This window comes from Pyrus communis, chromosome 7 (assembly GCF_963583255.1).
Source record: "Pyrus communis chromosome 7, drPyrComm1.1, whole genome shotgun sequence".
NCBI classification, from domain to species: Eukaryota; Viridiplantae; Streptophyta; class Magnoliopsida; order Rosales; family Rosaceae; genus Pyrus; species Pyrus communis.
This window is the reverse complement of record NC_084809.1, coordinates 12156531-12177779: the sequence shown is the minus strand read 5'-3', so window position 1 is coordinate 12177779 and position 21249 is coordinate 12156531. Positions and strand designations below refer to the sequence as shown.

General features: G+C 37.1%; 2 protein-coding genes across 2 annotated transcripts; both read left to right on the top strand.

The window, feature by feature from the left end:
• The first annotated feature begins 2644 nt into the window (after positions 1–2644).
• LOC137740143 (protein Brevis radix-like 3) lies at positions 2645–6366 on the top strand. The gene is made up of 5 exons (XM_068479956.1): positions 2645–3022; positions 3390–3766; positions 4904–5039; positions 5497–5885; positions 6002–6366. The coding sequence occupies exons 1-5, from the start codon at positions 2897–2899 to the stop codon at positions 6078–6080; spliced, it is 1107 nt and encodes a 368-aa protein (XP_068336057.1). The 5' UTR covers positions 2645–2896; the 3' UTR covers positions 6081–6366.
• An 830-nt stretch (positions 6367–7196) lies between these two features.
• On the top strand, positions 7197–15904 carry LOC137739444 (uncharacterized). The gene is made up of 10 exons (XM_068479013.1): positions 7197–7651; positions 8339–8394; positions 9162–9438; positions 11234–11369; positions 12021–12595; positions 13129–13465; positions 13604–13871; positions 14112–14201; positions 14721–15170; positions 15401–15904. The coding sequence occupies exons 1-10, from the start codon at positions 7477–7479 to the stop codon at positions 15737–15739; spliced, it is 2703 nt and encodes a 900-aa protein (XP_068335114.1). The 5' UTR covers positions 7197–7476; the 3' UTR covers positions 15740–15904.
• Positions 15905–21249: the final 5345 nt, after the last annotated feature.

Here is a 21249-nt window from a genome sequence, read left to right as displayed (position 1 = left end):
ATTTTTTGGAAATACGCATGTTCAAGTCTTACCTTGTGACATTTTGGGAGGAGTTCTCATGCGTGTCTTAATGCTTAAGCAAATTTAGAGTATAAGGGGGCGTTTGTTGCGCCGGACTATCTCGGACTGGATTAGCTTCAAGGACTAAGCTGGACTGGCTTAGACTAGACTAAGCTGGACTAACTTAGTGAAGTGTATGGTGCAGTATTGGACTAAGAAGCTGGTTAATAACAAATTCTAATATTATATTATTTAATATATAAATTATTAATATTTTATTATGATCCTATCTTTTTCTCCATCTTTTCCTACCATTTCCGTCCCACTCTTTTCCTCTTCTCTCATCGTCCCACCCTCTCCCTCTTTTTTTCCTCTTAGACCTCTCAATTCATGTCTCTTTCTCATTCCTAGTCAAACTCCTTATTGATTCAAGTCTCTATTTCTCTGTCCTCCCTCCCTCTCTAGCTATGCGTTGTTCGAACGGAACCTCACGGCTTCAATTTTCCCGACGAGTTGCAGGTTTCCCGATGTGTTTTCCGGCCAACCCTCATTAAATTGGATGAAGTTAGCACCGCCAAAAAATTCATCACCATCCCTGGACCGAGATCTTAGCTTTGAATGCTCGAATCTGTCATGGATTTGAAGAAGCCCAAATAGGGCGAGACTTCCAGGCCATTTTCCGGCCACATTCGACCACATTTTAGCCTCGATTCAGGTAAAATCGTAATCTTGTCACTCCCAGCTTCAATTTGGTATATTTTATATGAAAGTTGGTTGCGAAATGGATCTGAAAGAGAGTCGGAAAGTTAATGATTGATCTAGGTGACCGGAGATGACGAGGAGTCTGTTGGGAGTGGTTGTTGAGAATGACGAGGACGAGAAAGAGAGGATAGTTTTAGCTAGTCCCATGGTTATTGGGGGGTCTCGCTAAGACCTCTTAGTGAAGGGTTTTGTCCATGCTAGTCCCCTTTAGTCTCATTAATGTTAGTCCCAGCATGGAACAAACACAGTATTGGACTAATAGCTAGTCCAGTCCAACTTAATGAGGGTAAACAAACGCCCCCTAAAGTTATAAACAAAGGTTTTGAAGTAAACTGATTCGATATTATTCTTTAAACCTTCCCTTCTCTATTGGAACGAGTCTATGATTTGAAATCTATAAGATCCAACTTTTTTCTTTATTTCTTTTGATTGTCATTTCATGCTTTAGTTTTCTCTTTTTGTACTCATCTCTTTTTCTTCTAACTTATTTAATTGAATGGTTGAAAAAGAAAAGGGACGTTCATAAAGGAAAAATACAAGTGTGAAAATCACTATAAGTTTGAATTTGTTAACGATCAACTAACCAAACAATTGTACAACCAATTACAGATCAAGTCGGGCTCCAACCTGACTCGAATCACATCACACCTAACCCTACTTATCGAGAATTTTTTATTATTATGCCTAGAACATAGATGATGCATCACTTGTTATTATATAAGTAATGAGAAATTTTATTTTATTATTCTTTTAACACAAATATCTTATTAATTATATAATGACACCTAATGTAACTCTCTTGTTTTGAACATCTTGAAAATCTTATCTTCTACATGAGTAATTGTTTACTTACACGCTTACGATTATTTTGTTTTTGAAGGGTTAATTACAACGTCTCTAACTTTTATATGACAAAAAAAATGAAAAAGTTGAACGAATGTCAAAAACCAAAAGGAGTGACACACGCACACGCTAACACACAAGATACGAGAACAGTGTAATGTCACTGCACTAGCTTCTGGTTTCCACCTTTTTAGGGTGGCGCTGCCTCCCTGGTGCCCTTCGCATGACGCTGACCCACACACCCCCAGATGGTGGCCCACATCCATTCACTCTCATTAATAAATACATTTAATTATATTTATTTCATACCATATAGTATTACGGTCTAATAATTTATCTTATCATTTGTAAATAAGAAGTTTTAGATTTGTTTCTCGTCGAAAGTGAATTTAAAAATTCACGTGTTATCTCGTCTCTTAATGTAAATAATATCGTTTGTTAAAACAAAAAATTATAATTATTTTATATGCCCCAGTCACAGTGTCCCACCACTATTTTTGCAATTTGCAAGTGCCCAAATCTCAATGTCCCCCACGAGCCCCTTGGCCCCAGCATCAAGCAAACTCAAAGAGAGAGAGAGAGAGAGAGTGACAATGGATAAATTAGTCTTAACTGGGATTTGTTTTATTTTATTGTCTATTTGTTTTTAGGGAAAAACCCCAAAGAAATATTAATGAGAATGAGGTTTTTGTTGCATAGGTCAATTTTTGAAAATATTTTTAAAATGATTAAAATTGTTTTTAATGAAAATATTTTTAAAATTAATATTTAGTAAAAATTCAAATAGATTTTTTTTTTAAAGAAAAATTTAAGTAGATCTTGAAACAACATTCCTGCAAAAAGCACATATTTAATCAATTTTTTTTTCATAAAACAATTAAAATGATTTTAAAATTTAAAACTATTTTTACCAAAAATGATTCCTAATATTTTTAAAAAACTTTCCAAACGAGCCGATTTAGGTTTAAATGTCATTCGGATCCAAGACGCCCTTGCAAATAGCCACAAAGTTACGAACATGACCCTTGGCTAGTTGGCTTGGCGTTTTACCATCATTAACGGTCACCTGACCTGACGAGCCCCTCTCTCCTCTCTCTATCTGTCTGTCTCTCTGTGAGTGTACCCACCGGACCCCATTTACCATTTTCCATGTCGAGGTTCTCTGAGAACGAGATCTTCAGCTTACTGGGCTGGCTGTGACTGTGATTGCTAAGCGGGGACTAGCTTCGCCACAACTGGCGGAGACGCTCTGATCTGAAATCTCGTTCAATTTTGCGTTCGGGAATCGGTGATGCGGAAGTGTATACCCTGCTCCAAGCAGCTCAACAATGGATCTCTCCACCACCAAGACGACGACGACGACGCTGTCGCCGGGACTCCCAGGACCAAGCAAGCCATCAAGGCCCTCACTGCCCAGGTAACCAATCGTAAGATTCGTAACTGATGCGTTTTTTGAGAGATTCTGTTTGGTACCCGAGAAAATGTAGAGAGAAAAAACAGGAGTTCGGTGTATGCTAATTGGCCTTTTAGGTGGAATGAGGGAATGGTACCTGTGAAAATGACAGACCCAGAACCTGTTTTCTCTGATTCTCCCTTCATTTTCTCGGGAACCAAACAGCGGGTAATGTTTTGTTCTCCGTTCTCAGTCTTGTTAGATGGAACAGTGGTGGTGTGAAAGATTTAATTCAGCTGAAACTTCACAGTTTTGGGAACAAATCAATGGAATAAGGAAAACCCAGATTTTGTTTTCCTGGGTGTTCAATGGAACAGTTGTGTTTTTGCAGATCAAGGATATGGCATTGAAGGCCTCGGGAGCCTACAAAAACTGCAAGCCCTGTTCACGGTCCTGCACTGACAACCGTCACCAAAACTATGCCGACTCCGATGCCAACTCGGAGTCGGCGAGTTTCCATGGCTCGTACAGGCGGGCGGGGAGATCCAATTCGACCCCGAGGCTATGGGGGAAGGAGATGGACAGTAGACTAAAGGCGCTTTCGAGTGGGGAAGGGACGCCGGCATCAGTGAGCGGAAGGACGGAGTCCGTTGTGTTAGTGGAGGAAGATGAGCCTAAAGAATGGGTGGCACAAGTGGAACCTGGTGTGATCATCACTTTTGTTTCTTTGCCCCAAGGAGGAAATGATCTCAAACGTATTCGATTCAGGTACTTTCAGAATCTGAATTTCAGTGGAGTGTGATGAATGTGTGATCACATGCTATTGCTTTTGAACAACTGTGTCTTTGTCACTTTGTGTGTTGATATTTTTCTGTTTATTCTTGATCTGGAAGCATATAGTTTCTGATTCATTCGTGTTTGATTAGTTGTTTTAAACGTCGGATTGTTGATTGGGGTTGAAGTATTGTGACATTGTCCTTTGTGTTTGGACTTTAACAATATAGTTTGATTGGGAGGGTGTAGCAGTTAAATAGCATGTGAACTGTTATTTTCTCACAATCTTTTGTGTGGTAGGTGGTCCTATGCTAAGAACCAGCCATTAGTCTTCACAGGCTTGAGGTGTCAAACAGTCAGAGATTTAATTATTTCATTATTAGGATCATAACATTCTACTATGTTCCCGAAACTTGATGGCCTTGTCGGGTCCACCCTATCAACACTGACCTAGTGACGCCTCTCTTCTTTTGGTGACTTCACTTGCCTACTAGTATTCAGTGACTTCACTCACGTATTAGTAGTCCATTCTCTAGATATTCCGTTACTAACTTGAGTGTTGGATGTGGTGTCAAAGGAGACGAAGACTTGATTATTTAGCCTTTGAAACTATGACACACTCTAAACGGGTCTTAGATATCTCACTTTTAACCAGAAATATAACTGGAAAATAATATAAAAGAAACAATAATATCCCCTCTTACGGAATTTGATTGAAGATTTTTGAAGCCATGATGTTAGGATATTTGTCGGTACCATTGCTATAGGGGATAAACTTACATTTTGACAATATGCTATTATATTAACTGGTTGTTAGGCCATAAGTAAGAGTTGTAGATCACCACATATAAAAAAGAGAGTTATAAATCAACAAAAGAGTAGTCCCAGTTGCCTGTTGAAAGCATTACAAGTCTTGTTGCAGAGTCATAATTAGCAGGACTTGGTGCTTCGCAGAGTTCTGTTTTCTTGAATGAATTCTTGTTCATCCTGTAATCTCTTCACTGAAACACTAACCTATTGCCGGGTTTAGCGGTAACTTTGTTGTTACTTGTTTATCTTGTTGTCGATCATGTTATGATAGCTTGATTCAGAGACTAAATCTACTAATGACTCTGTTGTAAACTTAATCAGCCGTGAGTTATTTAACAAATGGCAAGCTCAAAGGTGGTGGGCAGAGAATTATGACAAGGTCATGGAATTATACAATGTCCAAAGGTTCAATCATCAAGCAGTCCCCCTTCCAACCCCGCCTAGATCTGAAGACGAGGTGAGATTACCCCCAATGCATTATGCAAATACTTTCTTGTTGGTGACCTAAGGTAAGTAAGGGTCAAATAAATTTCCTTTAGGAGTTATTCATTATTGTTACTAAACAGTCACCTGCAGAACTCCATCTGTCATAATCTGGGTATGAGATTGAGACTTTCCATTACCTGTCAAAGTCATAATATGGACAAATTTACAAATTCATTTGTTCTCTGTTGAATTTCAGATCGTCTAATTTTATTCAGAATATGTTGGCTACCTCCCCGTGTTGCTTCTCTCTAAGTTTACTTGTATTTACTTGCTATCTTAAACCTCAACTGTGGTTATCTATTGAATGATTGGATGCATTGGTTTCTACAAATTGTATAAGGGGCGCGGCTAGAATCACCTTCTATTGTTGATGGTGTGCATTTCTAATGTTTAAGAAATACCTTTTTCTTCCTCTCCCCCAATTGCAGAGCTCAAAGGTCGAATCTGCTAGGGACAGTCCTATGACTCCCCCATTGAGCAAAGAGCGCCTACCCCGTAACTTCCACCGGCCAATAGGTATGGGGTACTCTTCGTCAGATTCACTTGACCAGCATCATATGCAATCACGTCAGTACTGTGAAACCAGTGGTCTAGCTTCAACACCTAAACTTTCCAGCATCAGTGGGGTGAAAACTGAGACATCATCTATAGATGGTTCTGTAAGGACTAGTTCAGAGGCAGATCGCTCAGGAGAGTTTTCAATTAGCAACGCCAGTGATATGGAGACCGAATGGGTTGAACAGGATGAACCGGGAGTGTACATCACTATCAGAGCATTGCCAGGTGGCGCTAGGGAGCTTAGACGTGTCCGATTCAGGTAATTTGGTTTCTATATCGTGGATAGTTAAACAATTTAAATTCATTATTACAGTAACATATATGATCAAATTGGCTTGAATATGAATTCATTTCCGGCATCCTTCTCTTATGCAGCCGAGAAAAGTTTGGCGAAATGCATGCAAGATTGTGGTGGGAAGAGAACAGGGCCAGGATCCAAGAGCAGTACTTATGACTTAGAAGTTAGCACAGCTTCGAGGTGGTGGCTCTTCTATTAAACAGCAGTATGTTCATAGGCGCAATCTGGTCAACAAAGCTTTCGTTTATCAACTATGACCCCAGTTACATGACTTCAGTTAAACATATCTATGTGAACTGTGGAATTTCTTTTTTCTTTTACGGATGGATAATGTTATTGGTTATTCGTGGGAATTCGGTGAAAGGGTGCAAAAAATGGGGGTGACGAAAAATGTTTACGGGGAATGAAATTTGATCTATAAAGGCATATACTTTTCATCAGACTCTTACTGTAAACTGGTTTCAGTTTCTTCATCTGAAAGACAATGTTGTTTTCTCAAAGTTACATGTTCTTGTATCTTTTTTTTTGCCTCAGATTTAGAATGATATCAACTGGGCCTAAGGCCCTAAAGTGAATTGGGCAAAGATCACTGTAGGCAGTACCTGGATTTAGCGTAAGGCCCAAACTAGTGTTTTTTGGTGTAGTTGGCCTTTTGGGGGGTTTAATTGGAAAAAGCCCAGTTCGAAATAGTATTTCTTATGAGTAGACATTGATGGCAAATAGGAGTGTGCCACGTGTAATTCGAATATATTCCTAGACAATGGACAAATTTAAAACGTGGAGACCATACCTAAAACAAATAAACCAGAATTTATAACTTGATCACCCAGCAATAATAGTGAATAAGGGGTCGCTAATAACTATTTTGTTTTTAATTTTTATTTTTCGAAAACTGAAATTTGGATTCTTATTTAGTAATTACCTTCTATTTTTAAGTAAGTGGAAACTGAAATATTATTTTGTCCTACTTTTAGTTTTAAAAAAACAAAATAAAATTGATTAAATTTTCAAAATATAACGGTTGAATTTTGAAGTTTTGTCTGAAAATTAAAAACAAAATGATCATTGAATGCCTCTAATTTTTTTAATTAGTATTGAAATTTTATTTAAAAAAACATAAAATAAAAAGTAATTACGAAACAAAATTTCAATTTGATAACAAAATAAAAAATAAAAACAAATAGTTATCAACGTGGAAAAAAGGTTTCAAAATTGGTTCTCACTGGGGCACTGGTGAACTTTAGAAAGAAAACTAGGGTTTAAATCCCAAATCACCTCTACGTACAGCGGCAGTCCCGCATAATAACACAAACACCAAGGGCAGATAATTCCCCCAATTCTCAGAATTTCAGGATTTTGCCCCTGTCAACTCTTTGAGTAGTAAAACGATTTCAAAACCCTCTCGCATATTTCTCTCATCGGATTAGGGTTTTGTTTCCGCCATATATGTTGCCCTAGACCGTATATCTGTCGTACAGTATTTGGGTTTTCCGTTTTTCCTTTGTTTTTTTTTTTTTGAAATTTTGAATTCGGGACGGAGGTAGAGTGAGAGATGGTCGCCGGGTCGCGAATCGAAGGTGGGACTCAGATAATCTCAGCAGGAGTGAGAAAAACGATTCAATCAATCAAAGAAATAGTGGGTAATTACTCGGATATTGATATCTATTGGGCTCTCAAAGAAACCGACATGGATCCTAATGAAACTGCCCAGAAATTGCTCAACCAAGGTCTCTGCTTTTGACTCTGTTTTGCCTAGATCTGTGGTACTATTGCTCTGTGTAGTGATTTTTTATTTGCTCTTCTGTTTTGGGTAATGAAATTCTGTTTTTCGATTGGGGTTACTTTCCTGCTTACTGAGTCCGTTGTTCGGTGTAATACTTGTTATCGGGTTTGGTTATTCTAATTATTGATTTTAGGGTTGTTTTGTGGAATGTGGCACTTGTGCTTTTGTTATTGAGGTTTTGCCATTGTAAAAATTCTGCCTTTACTTCATTTATGAGCTAATTGATTGAACTTGTTTTCGGGTGAGTTTAGTGACAGTCAGTGGTAAACCAAGTTCGATTGTATTAAAGTAGTATTTACGGTTGCCTTGGCGATTATTACCTCGTTGTACTAGTACCTCTAACTAGTTAAACTTTTGGGAGTCGCTAGATTGAGAGTTTTGATTTTTGGTGACCTCTTTTTTGTGTATCTCCTTCTGTTATAGTTTCTTTTTAAGCTATATTTTCACATATGTACTTATTACATGCTTCCGTTGAACTTTTGAAGCTGTATTAGAGGAATCGTATTTGCTTTATTTTCTTGAGACCCATCAACACAATTTCTCATTGTTGATTGTGTAATACCATTATCTTGCATTTTTCATGTACTGGTTCAGTGTCTTAGTTTGAATATTTTCGTTTGGTTTTACCCAGACCCATTTCATGTTGTGAAGAGAAAAAGAGACAAAAGGAAGGAGGTATCCTCTAATGTAAGTTTTGGTTGGCTTTGAGTTACTGTTCATTTTTCTTGTGGTTTCATTTTCTCACCTTTAGCTTTATATATTTTAGCATGGTACACGTAAGACTACGGGAACAGTAGTTGATATGCAGAATTTACGTTCTGCATGAAGATCTTAACTCTTTTCAGAACTGGTGTAAAGATACATGGTTAAATACTGTTGAGTTGTGGCTTCCTGTACTATACAATTCATCAGTCAATACTTAATAGTGATAGGCATACGTTAGTGTACCGCTAATCTACTGGCTCGTTTGACTAATCAAATTCATGATCTTTTTGGCGAAGTGATCCCTGGAAAAGCAGTAATTAACATTATGCTGTTACCAAGGTTTTTATGTTTTTGCCAAATGAATGCCTCCCAAGAAAAAGAATACTGCTATCATTTAGTCTAGTGAGATATAAAAGGTCTTTGGCAATCAATTAATGCACTGCGGAGTAATTCTATGTCATGTGTTTCATTTCATCAAGAATTGGTGGTTCTCCTAATTAAGCTTATTAGTTGACTTATGTCAAACTTGAAGGCATTATAACCACTTTCAAATGACCACATTGTGAAACTGTTATTATTATTTTTTACTGGTTAGTTGTTTGGGAGATAGTCGTGGTTTTGCGGGACTCACTAAGTTTTTATTTTTAATTACCATAATCGTATTATTTTTTTATGTTGATTCAAATAGTCCTAAAGGGAACCTATTGCAAAGCAAAAGTTTTACTGGTTTACTGTACTTGTGGCTTTAGAGTAATGGGCACAAGGTTCCTGCGGATGCAAGGAGACATTTTGAGAGTGCAGGCCAAGGACCCAAACCAAATACATCCTCTGATCATCCCTCTTCTCAGAATACAACTTCTGATCATCCCTTTTCTCAGAATACAACTTCTGATCGTCCTTCATCTCACAATACATTTTCTGATCGCCCTTCATCTCACAATACATTTTCTGATCGTCCCTCATCTCGCAATACATTTTCTGATCGTAATGTTAGAAGAGGAGGTTATGCTCGTGGCGGTTCAACTGGTAATTCATTTATGTCGTGATTTATTACAAGCTTTTTAATTCTTCTTCCGGCATATTTTATTTTATTTTTGGTTATTTACTGTAAACAAAACCTCATGGTTATTAGTTAGTGTCTTTTTTCAACTAGCTCTTTTTATTCACATGCCTAGTTGAAATCATAAAAGAAATAGAGGTTTTTGAATTGGCTCTGATCAATACATTATTCCTTCTTAGTGTTAACTGCTCTGATTGCATTGAAAAAGATATATGTAGGCTTATGCTTCATTGTTGATTGAGAAAAGTTGTCGTTGAGGGTAGTGGGAGTTTGTTGTATTGGTTACTTGATTTGCTAATATGCTCTATTTGGATATTTGTCTTGTTAACCACTGCATCACTTTTATTGTATATTTAAGTATTTTTGAAAATGGATGCGTTATAGACGAGTGGTATATGCTTTGAAACAGTGTGATTTAACCAATGTGACATAAAAGGCTCTTTACATGGAAATCAGTATCTAGATTTAGGAACCTCGGGGAATATTTCGCTTGGGTTTATGCTTCTTTGTTACCAAAGTTAAGGGATGGGGGAAATGCTACTTCTTACCACCTACTTGTACCACAATACTATTACCACCTTATGTGGCAGTTGAGGTGGTCATCCACATCAATTAAAATGTTTTAAATTTGTAATCAATTTATACGATTAAAAGTACCAAAAATAACACTAATCCTGAAAACTTCTCCCACTGCTTCTACCTCTCTCCTCCAACCAACCCACCTACGTGAGAAATCTTCCATCCCTCCCTCGAAACAACCCATCTCATAACATTGAAGGGAAATAAGTTTCATGTGCCTTTTGATAGCTTCAAGTCATAATTTGACAATACGATTGAAAATAGACTAGTAAAAGAGGTACTGTTCCTTCCTGGGAGCAGTGGTGAGTGGTCAGAAAACTTAGTAGCTTCGAAACTAATGAATGATATCCTCAGCCAGTGAATGTAATACATTATGACAATCTCAGGCTAACATATTCAAAGATATCACCAGGAAAAGAAGGTAAACTAACAAAATGTGGAGAACTATTGTGCTTTCTCCTATTCAACGATTGCTATAATGAGGAACCTGCTATAACGATTGCTATAAAGTCCAACTTTGTAATCCTTGCTGCACCTCAAGGAGTTGTTGCAAGAAAAAGCGCTTTGTCTTTCAGGGAAAAGCATTTGAAATGCTACTTTAGGCACTTGCATGATGGTGCAAATTGGATATTTAGGCCTAGAGGTTGAAAGGCAATTAGAGGGCCAATCTGAAACTGATTTTGGTTTCAAGTCAATGACAAGGGCAAGACTATGTCTTTTGTCAACCTGGCCGCTGTTTTGTTAATATACTATCATATAAAAAAGATTCTGAAAATAGCTTCTAATAGAACCCATTGAACTAGCGTTTTGGTAATATAATATAAAAGCTACTGAAAATAAAGCAGTGGTTGAGAGTTAGGTAAATTATATAGTTTTGTGGTTTTTATGATAGAAGTGTTGCCAAATTAACAAAGGTAATTTAGAAATGGAAGATGATTATTTTGGTACATGGTAACAATGTTGTGGGTAAATGTCCAATAAAAGACCAAAACCATCAGTCTCCCAGGCCTAAATCTACTGATCGTGGCTTTGTATGGCCATGTTGTACTGTCATTTTCATTTAAATAACCTTTTGCAACTTTTGTTTCCAAAGAAGTTTTGCCGCAGTGTTTCCGTGTTTCTGGATACTTTACCCTCTGTAATATTCCTTTGAATTACTAGCTAATGATAGACTCTTCCTAGGTACAAAAATCAGCAGGGAATTCCGTGTTGTGAGAGACAACCGAATTAACGGTAATGTCAATAAAGAAATGAAGCCTGCTTCACCAAAATGTACAACTTCCACCGATGAGCAAGCGTCAAATAATTCTGGAAAGGGGTATGTTCTCTATCCTTATTATCGCGTGTGTCTTTATGTGTGTAGCGTAGCTACATATTATTCTTGGCTATATGTCAATGCGTTGCCATAGAATATCACAATTTATCTTCTATATATATAAAGTGAGAAGGATTAAAAGGTGAAACATTCAAAATACCAAAAATTGTCCTTCAAGAATTCTTAAAATTACAATTGAACCATAAGAATTTAAAGTAATTCACCACATTTTAATTTTGAATGAATTTTAAATTTAAAACTTTAATTAAAAAAAAAAACTCCCATGTTAGTGGGCGGTTTCATGGTTTTGCTTCATTTTTTTTTATGAATAATTTTTTAATAAAAATATAAAATAGTTATTTAAAAAAAAAATTAAAAGACATAATCTAATATAAAAAGGCCAATTGCCACACACGTATGCGTGTGGCAAGAGGCTAGTTGTTGTATAAACCTAGAGGAGACTGAGTTTTGTTTGTAACATTTGAGTTGCTGTTTCTGAAGACCCTTAGTTTCAGGGGTTATTTGTATTTAGGACTTTTGGTATTTATACAAATTTTCCTGCTTTTATTTGTCCATAGTGTTAAAAAATATGTATTTGTATTTTCTGTGTTATTACTGCATTAACTTATGATGATTGTTTTAATGGGCTTTCAGCCCAACAGGAAGTTCAAATAGTCAAAAGCCATCTAGCAGACAAAATTCGTCTCATGGATTGAATGGGCAAACTCAAATTAGAAGCAGTGGTGCTAATTCAACTGGTACTGTTAGAAAAGAGACATCAGTGGAGAAGCGAGTTACTCTTCCAAATGTAGCTTCACGGGGGCAAGGAGGGAAGCCAAACAATTCCCAACCGCACTCTCCAATGGTGATATCGAGCAACTCTGTTGTTGGGGTGTATTCATCTTCCACAGATCCTGTTCATGTGCCATCTCCTGATTCCAGATCAGCTGCTTCTGTTGGTGCTATTAAACGGGAAGTTGGTGTTAGGAGACAAGCTTCTGACAACTCCAAGTCATCTGCTCCAAGTAGATCTGTGACTTCTGTCTCAAATTCACTTTTGGGAAAAGAGGATTCTACCGAGTCATTTCGACCTTTTACTGGAATCTCTAAAACTGATCAAGTGAGCCAAACTTCTGAATCTGTGATACCTAGCATGTCGGGCAGCAGACCGTTGTTAAGTAATCAGCACAATGTCAGGCCACACCAACCACCTGTGGGACATCAGAAAGGTAATACTTGCTTTAATTATGGACTTTAAATTCATTCCTCTTGACATGAATTCGTCTACATACGAAAACTATAATAACAGAATTAAAGCATAAAATGTTTGTTCGTGTCAGAAAACCTCACCATTAACCTATATTTGGTTTAAATTTTATTTGGTGGTGTGAATATTAACTTTTTCCTTTGCCAAAGCGGAAAACATCTGTAAGATGTCATAAAATATCAACAGTAGCTATTGTCAGCATTGAATAAATTAAACAAGATCTATTTAATTTTTTTGGTTTAACATTTAGATATTTTTCTTTATCAGAAATTAGACGGAATTGGAATGCTGCTGTTAGTTGGTTTTGTGGAGTTTTGTTGTTGTTGGACTTCTTGTCCACCCTTGTATTTTTATTGTTCTGTGCAATAAAATTTCTTAAAAAAAAAAAAAAAAAAAAAAAGCTTTTGTTTGAAAGGTTTGTCTTCACTTTTGAAGCCTTTGAGTCATGTCTTAATGGACGTGTTGCAAGAGTATTAATCATGTTTCCGGGTGCAGCTTCCCAGCCTAATAAGGAGTGGAAACCTAAGTCAAGCCAAAAGGCAAGTTCTAATAGTCTTGGAGTCATTGGAACGCCAACAAAATCTGTTTCACCTGCTTCTGGTGATCCTCAGGTTTCAGAGTCAGAAGCGGCTAAATTGCAAGATAAGCTCGCACTAGTAAATATATATGATAACTGTAACGTTGTCATAGCACATAGTATTAGGGTCCCAGACAGTGATCGTTTTCAGTTAACGTTTGGAAGCTTGGGGACAGAGCCTGATTCAACAGGGAACATAGTTAATGGATATCAAGTGGGAGCTTCAGAGGAGTCAAACAGGGAAGCTACAGCAAGGTAGGTGTTATCTAATTATAGCAAATGATGAGTTAACTTTGCTGTGACCTGTCCATGTAGTTTTTGAGAAATTTGTTTGCAGTTAACATCTGTTGGCATCCTATGCACGTTTGACTTATAAATGATTCTATTGCACAGTTTGTCAGTATCAGCTGCAGAGTCTTGCAGTGATGAGGCTTCTGGCATCAATCCGGTGGATTTATTAGATCACCAAGTTAGAAGTTCTAGATCTGATTCCCCTGCATCAGGTGCAGTTGCTGAACATCAGTTGCCTGAGAATAAAGAGACTTCGAGTCCTCAGAATTTGGGCAATTATGCAGATATTGGTTTGGTTCAAGACAACTGTTCATCCTATGCACCTTCTGACTCACAGCAGCAAGATCCACCAGAGTTACAAGGTTTTTCGGTGAGTACACTGGTCAGACTAGTGTCTCCTTTGTTGTTTGTATAGGTATAAGATTAGGGTCAGCTTTGCAATTTCATTGTCCAACCATTGTTTCTGATAGTTGTTGGATGTGATTAATGGTGTTTTCTGGACCTTTAGTTTTTGATCTACTAGTAAAAGGCCTTCATTTGGAAGAAGTATTTGCATATTGTGACATATTATTCGTGTTTATTCATTCTGACATTTTCTGTTTGGAAGCAGGCATTTGATCCTCAGACTGGTTATGACATGCCTTATTTCAGACCAAATATGGAGGAAAATCATGGACAGGGTCTACCTCCTCCTCAAGAGGTAAAGTTTAAGTGCTTGCAGTATGATGATGTGCTCCAGTTACTGTATCCATATTTAGGCATGCCATAGGATGCATAGAACTGCTGCTTGGTAATGTTGTGTTATGCTTGTGTCCCTTTGGAAGAACTAAACCTGCTTCTTGATACCTCTGTGAGCGTTTTGTGTGCACAATCTATCTACGTTTTGTAAGAACTCCACAATTTAAAAATGATGTTCCTGGCATTTTTAAGCCAATACTGCAGGGAAAAATACTTTTTCTTCTCCATAACCGGCATCTTTAGAACTTTTATACATCAATCAGGTCATCAGTTTTTGCTTTCATAAACTGCTTTAAAAATATTCCGCGTTAGACATTGTGGGTGTAATGAGCGTTTTGATGATGGACAGACACCATCTCTCTCCCTCCCTCTCTCTCTCTCTCTCTCTCTCTCTCTCTCTCTCTTAATTTTACATTATGTTCTACCTTAACCAAACCATAGTGAATTGGATTTAAACAGATGCTATTTCCTCTGGTTACAGGCCTTGAGCTCACATACTATCAACAGCATGGCTGCATCAACAGTTGCCATGGTACAACAGCAACCACCACCAGTGGCGCAGATGTACCCACAAGTTCATGTTTCACATTATGCTAATCTTATGCCATATCGCCAATTTCTCTCACCAGTTTATGTTCCACCAATGGCTGTGCCTGGCTATTCCAACAACCCTGCGTATCCTCACCTGTCTAATGGCAGTAGCTACTTGCTGATGCCTGGAGGCGGTTCACACCTAAATGCAAACAGCCTCAAGTACGGAGTGCAGCAGTTTAAGCCTGCCCCTGCTGGAAGTCCCACAGGGTTTGGGAATTTTACAAATCCTAACGGGTATGCAATGAATGCCCCTGGTGTTGTTGGAGGGGCCACTGGGCTAGAAGATTCATCTCGAATCAAGTACAAAGATGGCAATCTATACATCCCAAATCCTCAGGTAAAGTTTACCATTTTATGTAGGTTCTTGCAATGAATGCTAAAATTAGAATGCTGTCCGGTGGGCTATTTTTTGATAAAGAAAATGATTTTAATTGTTGAAAACGAATCGCCTTCCATGAAGTCTATATGGGAGAGCCGGACAGGCTTTGATGATATCTCGTTTTTACTGTCCACTGTTAATTACAATAACACGTGGTGTTGATAATGTTTTAACGTTTGACATGGCAGGCCGAGACATCAGAGATTTGGATTCAGAACGCAAGGGAGCACCCGGGCATGCAATCCACTCCGTACTACAACATGCCTGCACAATCGCCTCACGGTGCTTACATGCCATCTCACGCTGCTCATGCCTCCTTCAATGCAGCTGCGGCCCAATCTTCTCACATGCAGTTCCCAGGTTTGTACCATCCTCCTCAGCCTGCTGCAATTCCCAACGCGCACCATATGGGTCCTGCTATGGGCGCTAATGTCGGTGTTGGGGTGGCTGCAGCGTCTCCTGGGGCACAAGTTGGTGCGTATCAGCAACCCCAACTGAACCATATGAATTGGCAATCGAACTTCTGAATAAAAGAAAAGGGAAAAAGAAAAATGTGAATCTAACTCCGCGGTTGTAAGGGGTGAAGAAGTAGAGGGTATAGAGAAGGGTTTTTCTTTCTGTCAAATGAAATATAACCCATAATCCTTTCTTATTTAATTAATCAAAAGCTTCATGTGGTGTTCCGTTTTCAATTTTTCATGTGCCAACCCGAAGAGCACGCAACAATTACGTTAATGTGGCAGTATCTTAAGTCTATCTCGTGCCACCATCCATGTCTTTTGGTATGATATGCCGTCACCTTTGTGTCTCAGTTGCACAAGATCTTCTCTAACTGGAAGGTGCTTCCTATTCTTAAAAGTAACTTACAATGTGGCGAGTTTTCTAGATTTGAGTTTGAAAAACCGATTCCAGAAGTACAAGCCAAAGTAAACCACCCGTTGTAACTTTCTTTAAACGGTAAAATAAAACAAAACGGAAAAAGGAGAATGGTGCCTTTTCTTTTTCTGAAAAATGATTTCTACACTCGTACAAACCAGAATAAATGAAGTTTTCCAAAAAAAAAAACTACTAGTTAACAATTGAATTGAACAAATCGGAGAAATAATCAATCAATGCTCAAAATTAAGAGGTGCAAAATGTGGGAATTATTGTGCACAAACCCTTTTATTTTCTATTTTTCTTTACAAGAAGAAAAAATTAATGCAGGTGGTGGATCGCCGTCTCTCTGTTGGTAGCGTTATCTTTAAACTGGTACGTTCTGATTTCAAATCCTCCTTCTGCCTCTTTAGTAAAAATTAGTATAAAATATCGTTTGTATTAATTAATATATATATATTTTCTTAACGAGAGATAGAAGAGGGAGAGATGATGTGTGGGGTTTTATGAAAAGAAAGAAGAGGAAGGAGCGTGGCTTTATTTATGCTTTGTGTCATTCTTTACGTTAAAGATGTAATAACAAACTAAATGTTCTCATTCCCTCGGGATTGCCGAACACTGCCCTTCCTCTTCCTTTTCCTTTTTGTTTATATATCCATTCCTTCTGTTGCACATGAAACACACCAACTAGAACCCCACCTTCCAAATTTTCAGAAGAGCTTTGAGTTTCCCATGATGCATCCATTGGCTATGGCCTGTGATTGTTACTTTACCTAACATTTGGAAATTCAGTTGTCTTGTCTATGTTAAGCTTTTTAACTCGCTATCACTTAATATTATGGTCTAACTACTTCTTTATATTTACAAGTAAAAAGATTTTAAGTTCGAATCACGTGGATGACAAGTTCGATATCAAATTATTCTCCACTCATCATTATGACTCAACTTGTTTATAATCTTATGATATTACCATACTCACGACCTTTGAATTCTAGCAAGTAATGATACTTGTCTTTTTAATATCGAGAAACGTTCAAGTTCGAATCTTCACTCCTGCAATAGTAATCTCATAACTATTGTAGAGGGGAAGAGATGTTCAAGTTCAAATCTCCACTCCTACAATAATAATCTCATAACTAAAGTAGAGGGCGTGAATCCAAAGCTCAAATTCTTTAGTTAGTAGTTAATTATAGTTAAATTGTTTTAGATTTGTAGGTTAGGTTCTCTTCTATTCTGTATAATGTTTATAGCCTTTTTAGGTAATATTCCATCCACTTCAAAATTGTACTTAAGAAATAATGTGCGTGTAGGCCCCTGACAGATTATTTGCAATCGCTGGTGGTCCAAACTGAAAGGTTCCTCGTCGGATTTTTTTTTTGGGATTTTAGAGATTTCGTGATCGTTCATCGTGCGATCAGAAATCAATTCAAAATTTAAAATTAAATATAAATAATATCTAATTAAAATTGATCACATGATATACGATGAATAATTACTATTACAGGATCTCTAGGATTCCCAAGAAAAGGATTCGGTCCAAACTTAAAGAGCATCTCCAACAATTTCCAATTGCCCTTACAATTGGGTGAAACTGCCCTCTTGCCCATAAAAACTTGCTCCACCGGTGAAAAAACGAGAGGGCAATTGGGAGAAAGGCAGCAGACAAACGTGGGCCGCCCACGTGGTGCACAAAAGAGCCACATAGCTCATTCCTGATCATTTGGATCCGTTGGATTTCTAACGATCCTTTCATCTGGACTGTTGGTTTTTGAAGGAAAAAAAATTTGCCCTTTCTGATCAGCTGCCACGTGGCACAATCCTAACTTTCGAATAGTTAGAATTTTGAAAATCAACGGCCAAGAGTATTCCAATGGTAAAAAAATCAAAAAATTAAAAAATTCCAAAAAATACCAAAAAATATCCAACCATAGTCTTCATTCTTCACACCACAACTCAATATTTATTTTTACTACAATCTCCTATATTTGTTCTTTACGTCCCAAATATTTATGGGAATTAAACTTTATTTGAGCAATAATGATATGTGGAAAATAAAGCCAAGAAACATAATTAGAAAAAATAAAAAATATATTTGTGACCAGTAATCGCTTTTACCTTTGCCCTTGCCCTTCCTCCTTTCAAACGGATGAACTTGCACAAAGACAATTACTGTGAAGACTTATACGTCTTTGATGTACGGAAATGATGTCATTCTCTGATTAAAGATTACTTAGCAATTTGTATAAGAGAAAATTAAATGGAGGTTTTTTGTGATGACAATTTTAATCATGATAATACCAGTACATAAACATAATTAACTAGGACCCAAATCTTTTTAAGAAAGGAAAACTAACGAAACGTCAAAAAAAAACTATAGTTTTTTAAAGAAAAATGACAAATAAAGGTGTAGTGAATAGTATTAAGGATAGGTAAAAATGTGGTTTTTCGTTAAAAGTGAACAGTACAGGTAGTGTTTTGTTAAAACTCTTTTTTATAAAAAAGTACAAATAAAGGTGTAGTGAATAGTGCAAAGGATAGGTAAAAATGTGGTTTTTCGTTAAAAGTGAACAGTACAGGTAGTGTTTTGTTAAAACTTTTTTTTTATAAAAAAGTACAAATAAAGGTGTAGTGAATAGTGCAAAGGAAAGGTAAAAATGTGATTTTTCGTTAAAAGTGAACTGTACATGGAGTGTTTTGTTAAAACTCTATTTTAAGAAAGATTTATGCACTGTTATAAGGATTTGAATCATGAGCAATAGTGCAGGCGAGGAATTTTATATGTAAAGTTGTGCGTTTGTTTTTGCAGTTGTGAGTTGTATTACTTGGCTTTACAATGCCATGATCCAGAAGGGGGGCCAAGCAATCTAAGGTTTTAATAGGAGCTATATAATTAGGGTTTGGGTGATCTATGCAAGGTGAGAGACTTTTCAATATGCCTGGAATACAGAACGGAACATCACATGTTATTATGCAATGCCATGATCGAGAAGGGGGCTAAGTAATCTAAGGTTTTAATAGGTGCTATATAATTAGGGTTTGGGTGACCCATGCAAGGTGAGAAATTTTTCAGTGTGCCCGGAATACAGAACGGAATATCGCATGTCATTATATAATTGGAGGGACACTTGAAAAACAAAACTTTCTTATTGTATAATGACATGTAATATTTAGTTTCGTGTTCCAGTCACATTAAAAATTTTCTCATGCAAGGTTGAAAACAAGATTGAGAGGAATGATGGAAGCATGGACAAATTAATAAAAATTTCCAACCATCCCTTCCGGGAGAGGATCCTCTCCGGACCCAAACTCTCCGGATCCTTCTTCTTTAAAGGCCGCGTTGGCATCGTGGCTTCCCCGGAATCTGCGTCGTGCTTTTTGAAGTCAGCGTCGTGACTTCTCCGGAGTTAGTTTCCGACAACATCGTAATAATCGTCGACGATCGCGATTCTATATAAAACTGACCATGTAGAAGTTTCCTATAAACATAATAAAAAAACGAAAGTGAAGAAAAAGACTCGGGAGTATAGGAGAAGGATTATTGAAGGATAAGAATTGAAGAAGCAGCAGCAGCAGAAGCAAAACTGCAGAAAAGAAAGAAGAAGAAGGAGGATCTAGAGGATCCGGAGAGGATCCTCTCCATCCTTTCCAAGCACGCAGGATGGATGGTGGTGTAGCATCGAGGTGTTAACATCATTTTTTTCTTCAAATTACCATGATTAGCGGTAAATAAAAAGGGAAAAAGAAAACAAGGAAAAGTCTAATTTGGTCGATTGTCTAGTCTATTGTGGATCCACTAAGACACCACTTGGGTTACACCAGTTGCATATGCATGTAAATCAAGATGTCAAAATATCAAATCAAGGAATATATGCTCATAATTTAAGTGCGCAATGTTCCTTATCGATGAGTATAATTCCAATATATAGTTTTATGCTTGTATGCAAGTTTGTAGGACAAAATTAATTAAAGTGGTATATATCAAACAGAAGACAAGCAGAAATCTTTAAATCATCACATATATATCTACTCTAAAGTTCGTTGTTGTTATTAATTTCACTTATGTGCTACAAAACAAATTGATCTTTTGCTTCCCAAATCTGAAAAATTAACTAGGTTGTTAGTTTCCACTTGTATTATTTAGGGATGAAAATATATGCTAACTGGTACCTACAATTTCATAACTTAATTAGTTGACATTCAGAAAAAGTATCTAATGAATTATGAGTTCAATACATCCTGCAATTAATTAGTCGAATGTATCAACAGAATCATTTGATTATTTCCTCTAATGGTTAAACAACATTGATTAAGTGAAGTTTTCTGATTTTATAGTATCTATATCTTTTTTCTTCATTTAGGGTAATAATCGAATCGCGCAGTGGATGTGAAGACTTAGAAGCTCTCACGTTGTGATAATTTTGATCAAACACTTCAACCTTAATCTTTTTTATTCAATTCAAAAATCATAAGAATGAAATTTTACTCTGTATATAAGGATGAATATTTTACTCTTAGAGTTAAAAACTATGGCGTTACGATTAAGAACATGAGTTATTTTGATTAATAACTAATTATTTAATGAGATACATGCATGCCATGAGATGTGATGTGTCTTAAGTGATCGATTCAATTGGAGTGGACGGTGGTGGAAACTGAAGTCTACATCCACCAAGTCCAAGAGTATGGTTTCAATACGTACATAATGATGGTGGTGGAAATATTATTGCGGTACAGAGATAACTTTTTTCCAGATTAGGGCATGCCAATGTAACATTGAACTGGTTTTGGGTCACCAAACTGGGCCATTCCATGACCTGAATGGAATCTTCATCTACTATCATATTTCTCACGTAGCAATCCCCTTACGCCGGCCGTGACATGAACGGAATCTCAAACCTTATCATTATACCCCTACTCTATATATTGTACCTCCTCATAGATCAAGATAGGTGTTCCACCAAGGCATGCACCACCAACTTGTGGTGCAATTGCATGTGATAGACTTTGGAAGCTCAAAATTTATATATTAATAGTTTGGCCTTTAGCAGCAATAATTATTTTTGTAAAAAGTTGCTCTTTTGATCAAATTTGTTTGTGAAAAATTCATATTGCCCTTCATTAATCAGAAAGGGGGCAAAAACGCAGTAACGCCCTAATGAAA